At 34.6% G+C, this 5,000-nt stretch overlaps 1 protein-coding gene across 1 annotated transcript in view; it reads right to left on the bottom strand.

Moving 5' to 3' along the window:
* Nucleotides 1-5,000, bottom strand: part of LOC135218141 (protein O-linked-mannose beta-1,2-N-acetylglucosaminyltransferase 1-like) — a 17,762-nt gene that overhangs the window by 3,504 nt on the left and 9,258 nt on the right. Inside the window, exons 7-11 of the mRNA XM_064254289.1 lie at nucleotides 3,468-3,538; nucleotides 2,381-2,486; nucleotides 1,369-1,526; nucleotides 538-736; nucleotides 1-137 (exon numbers count right to left, since the gene is read on the bottom strand). The exon at nucleotides 1-137 is cut by the window's left edge and continues 54 nt beyond it. Coding sequence (XP_064110359.1) covers nucleotides 1-137; nucleotides 538-736; nucleotides 1,369-1,526; nucleotides 2,381-2,486; nucleotides 3,468-3,538 — 671 coding nt within the window. The remainder of the gene's footprint in view (nucleotides 138-537; nucleotides 737-1,368; nucleotides 1,527-2,380; nucleotides 2,487-3,467; nucleotides 3,539-5,000) is intronic.

Here is a 5,000-nt window from a genome sequence, read left to right on the forward strand (position 1 = left end):
AAGAAGGCCACGTGAAGGAGGCCAGGGGAATGGGTCCCACTGAGGCCGAAATGGAAGGTCCTTCCTACGTCGGGCACCACGCACTCTCGCCCATTCATGACGTCTTGGCTTCTCGCCCATAAATCCCAGTCATGTTCCTGAAGAAGAGGAGAGTTAAAAAATAAGTGATTCAGTACCCTATTCTAATGACAGAAAGCATAATATGCTTACATCTTTATCTAATTTATTAATGTGTTGATATATAATTGATCTCCTCTATCTGCATTTCCTATCATCTTCTGTTACTTCTTCCAAATGAGTGCCACATTCTTTGGAAGCTTGAATTTCAAGTCAGGGCCTTTGTGGTGGGCTTGTTCCAAATAAATAAGGCTCATCTTCTGACTAACAACAATGCAATCACAGAAAAAATAAAATAAGTACTCTCACCTCGTCTCTAGACGGCCATTTCGAAAGGAGCTCTTGATCCATATGGATAAGGTTCATCTTCTGAATAACAACAGTAGCAATCACCCCAAAAATTAAGATAAGAACTCTCACCTTGTCCCTAGACGGCCATTTCGAAAGGAGCTCTTGAGCAACCTCCCTCGTGACCATCCAGCCAAGGCCTGGAAGTGTCTCCACACGCCTCAAGAGGCCTGGATCGTGGGCTATGTGGAGACTGCTGAGGTCGTTCCAGGCACTGACGCACCAGAGAGTAGGGTCTTCGTCCAGCAGCCAGGCTGTTTGGTTGAAGAAGCTAAGAAAAATGGATAAGAGCAGGATAAATAAATGAATAAGTCTGTCTATCGTGAGGGGTCCTTTGCTTTCAAATGAGGACAGAGAGTAGGAATGCTTATTTGGATAACATATGAAATAAAACCACAATCCCTTTCATGATAAAAAGAAAAATTAATGGTTTATTTACCATGGAGTTCATAATAAAAGGAGACATTATGTATACATCATGAATTTTCTTTTCAAATGCAGTTACTTTTATCAAAATAGTTTTACAGACCACTTAGATGATTATCCGCACTCTCATGATGCCTTCAAGACAAGAATTAAGGTTTCAGTAAACGAAATTCACATTTTGTTACAAATTATTTTAAAAGTTACTGCTTATGAATGAGAAAAAAGAAAAATAATTGTTAAATGTATGATTAAAAAAGTTTCAACAAGACTCGATCTCAAAATCTTGCTCACAGATGAACGACCAGAGGAATCAGAAGTGAGTGATTCTTACTGAATAGCTTAAAGTACATGATATCAGATTAACGTTTATTTATTTATTTTTTTTATTTACCTATCTATTTATTTATTTTTTCTTTCAAATCTGGCTTCTTACTACTAAACCACCTTTCTCAGATTCCACAAAAGTAACTGTCTTACCTGAAGAAGTCTTGACCAGCCAGTAGGTCCTCTTCTAAGAGAATCACTTTCGAGGTTTTGGGAAACAGCGAAAATGCTGTTGATAAGGAAAGACGATAATGATCTGATATTCTTGTAGCCCGGGACATTCCTGTCGCGTCATGCTCGGTATATGAAACCTGTCAAGTGGAAAGGACTCAATTTAAGAAGCTTGAGCTGAGGGTGGAGTCTAGTAACTGCTCTCGTGAAGGTTTCTTGACACAAAAATTGACCTGACTGAATTCTAGAAACTGCTTTCGTTAAGGTTTCTTGACACAAAAATTGACCTCAGAGTAGAGTCTAGAAACTGCTTTCGTAAAGGTTTCTTGACATAAAAATTGACCTGACTGAAGTCTAGAAACTGCTTTCGTTAAGGTTTCTGGACACAAAAATTGACCTGACAGTGAAGTCAAGAAACTGCTTTGGTAAAGAATTTAATACAAAATCTGACTTGAGTTTGGAGTCTAGAAACTGCTTACTTAAAGGTTTCTTGATACAAAAATTCATACTTTACTTTTGAAATTTATGGCTAGATGACTCGTTAATGATCGTAGAATTTAATTAGTAATGATAAAAACAATATCATTTATGGTTACAAAATGGTTAAAAACTCTTCGAAGAGAAATATTTCACGATGGAAATAGCTGGATACAAGAGCTGGCATTATTTTTTAAACCAATAACTTTTTAGCTCATTATGCATTGTAAACTTTTATTTGGAAAGAGGAGAAAGCATTTGCAAGTCATATTCTAACAAAAACAGTACGAAAATAAACCTTTTTCACTCAGCAGTATTTCACTATGGAGAACTTTAAAACTTCTGCAACGAGAAACGTTACAACGAGAAACGTTACAGAATCGTTAGATTTTATGGAAACATTCACCCACACAAAACACCAAGTAGTACCCTTAAAGTCATTTCCCAAACGAAAAAAAGTATGAAGATAAACCACTTGCTGAGACACCAAGAATCAGAGTCATCGGTCGGGACTTACCTGCAGAAGCTGCAGAAGATCAACCACTTCCTGATGGCGACCATCAACCATCACGTGAATCCTGTCGAGTGTACCCCCAGCCTGACGAAGGACGCTGACGAGGCACCTGCAGTAAGCAACGGTTATAGCAGATTCACATCTACCGCGCATTTGATGTCTAGGCCAGTCCCTTACGACGCTCCTGATTGGCTGTTGATAAGCCAATCACAGGGCTGGAAACTCTCAGTCTCTCTCAATAGTTCACATAGGCAGGATGTATGGAACATAGCTCCTACCCATGTGAGCCCTCGAGAGAGACTGAGAGTTTCCAGTCCTGTGATTGGCTTATCAACAGCCAATCAGGAGCGTCGTAAGGGACTGGCCTAAACATCAAATGTACGGTTGATGTGAATCTGCTATAGTCTTTTTGTTTGTTGTTTTATCACTGGATTGTTTTCTTCAGAGATCTTGCAAAGCTTTTAGCTGTCTGAATATTGCTTTTTGTTCAAGGTGTAAGACATTGTATATATGCATCGAGCTACAAATGTCCTTTAATATCTAATTCACTCTACCTCGGAATTAATATATTTTCATATATGCTTAACCGAAGGGGAATTTTATTAGGCGATACTAGAATTGTCGGCGCTCAGGCGCGAGTCCAGGACACCATACAAATCCAGGAACGTCAGTGAAGCTTTATATATATATATATATATATATATATATATATATATATATATATATATATATATATATATGTATGTATATATATATACATATATATATCATATATATATATATATATATATATATATATATATATATATATATATATATATATATGACACAGAAAACAAGTGCATGGAATGATGACATAAATAATATGATTTACAATTTTATGCTCATAAAAAAAAAAAAAAAAAATTCATCCCCCCAAAAATATCCACAAACACAAGGCAACAAATTTCGGACAACAAGACCACCAACCCACTCTAATATCATCATCCTCATTAGCATAATGAATAAATCTCTTTGTGGGTACAATGCAATTTCTTTTAACACCCCGGAATAGTGTATATGATGACCAAACCCACGTAGTAGGACTTACCTGTATAGGTATGTTGGACGATTAGAGGCGATTATAATAAGGGGCACGCCTTCGATTTGACTGTTCTCGAGCTAAAAATAAGAATCAAAGAAGGAAATAACTTTACTTTTATTGGAAATCTATGAAACATATATCCACAAGCTAAAATAAGAATAAAAGATTAATACAAATTTATTTTTATTGAAAATCAGTGAAACGCATACCCACAAGCTGAAAACAAATGTAAAAGAATAAAATAACTTTATTTCTATTAAAAATCTGTGGAACGTATATCCACAAACTAAAAATAAGGATAAAAGAAGGAAATAACTTTATTTTTTATATCCACAAGCTAAAAATAGGAATCAAATGATTAAGATAACTTTATTTTTTATTGAAAATCTGTGAAACGTATATCCGCAAGCTGAAAACAAGAATGAATGAAGGAAATAACTTTACTTTTATTTAAAGTCTGTGAAACGTATATCCACACAAGAAGAAAAGCGTAAAATAACTTTATTATTATGGAAAGTCAGTTAAACGTATTATATCCACAAGCTAAAACGAGAATAAGAATAAAATAACTTTTATTATTATTGAAAATCAGTGGAAACATCCACAAGCTAAAAACGAGAATAAAAGAATAAAATAGCTTTGTTTTTATTGTATCTCTGTTAAACGTATATCATACTTACACTTTCCCATTGAGAATGAAGGACATTATTTCCATGATCCAAATCACATTAATTTAAAAAAGATTTATTGACACAAAAAAATTGAAATAGACATATTTTCATACTGAATTTCATCATTGAGAGATGAATGCTACTTATTTTATCATTCATTATGTAAGCGTCCCCAATACCAGTTAATGATATGAACGAAAACCACATTTATTTAAAAAGGAATTATTGTCATACAAATTGAAATAGACATAATGTTCATACTGGAATTTCATCATTGTGAGTTGAATGCTAATGTTATCATTCATTATATTAGGGTCCCTCAGTACCAGTTAATTACTTGACCCAAATCACATTTATTTAATTCAAACAGACATATTTGCATACTGGAATTTCATCATTGAGAGATGAATGCTACTTATTTTATCATTCATTATGTAAGCGTCTCCCAGTACCAGTTAATTACTTGACCCAAATCCACATTTATTCAATAAAGATTTATTGACACAAATTGAAATAGACATATTTCCATACTGGAATTTCATCATTGAGAATTGAATGCTACTTACGTTATCATTCGTTATATAAGCGTCCCCCAGTACCAGTTAATTACTTGAACCAAAAATCAATTTCACTTACAGAAAACAGGACGCATTGAATAATAAAATCACAGCTGTCAGACACTTCTCCATTTAAACTTTTTTTTTTCAGATTCAATAACATCTCAAAGAGAGCTCTTCCAAAGCAGTAAACAGGCGCCGGAAAAAATATTTTTTGGACACGTAATGAGATTAATATTCGGGACTGATAAGCAATTTGGATACCTTTGAAAGGTAGCGTGATTACATTCCCCTCCCCCATAAAAAATTAA

The sequence above is a fragment of the Macrobrachium nipponense genome, chromosome 9 (genome assembly GCF_015104395.2).
Source record: "Macrobrachium nipponense isolate FS-2020 chromosome 9, ASM1510439v2, whole genome shotgun sequence".
NCBI lineage: Eukaryota > Metazoa > Arthropoda > Malacostraca > Decapoda > Palaemonidae > Macrobrachium > Macrobrachium nipponense.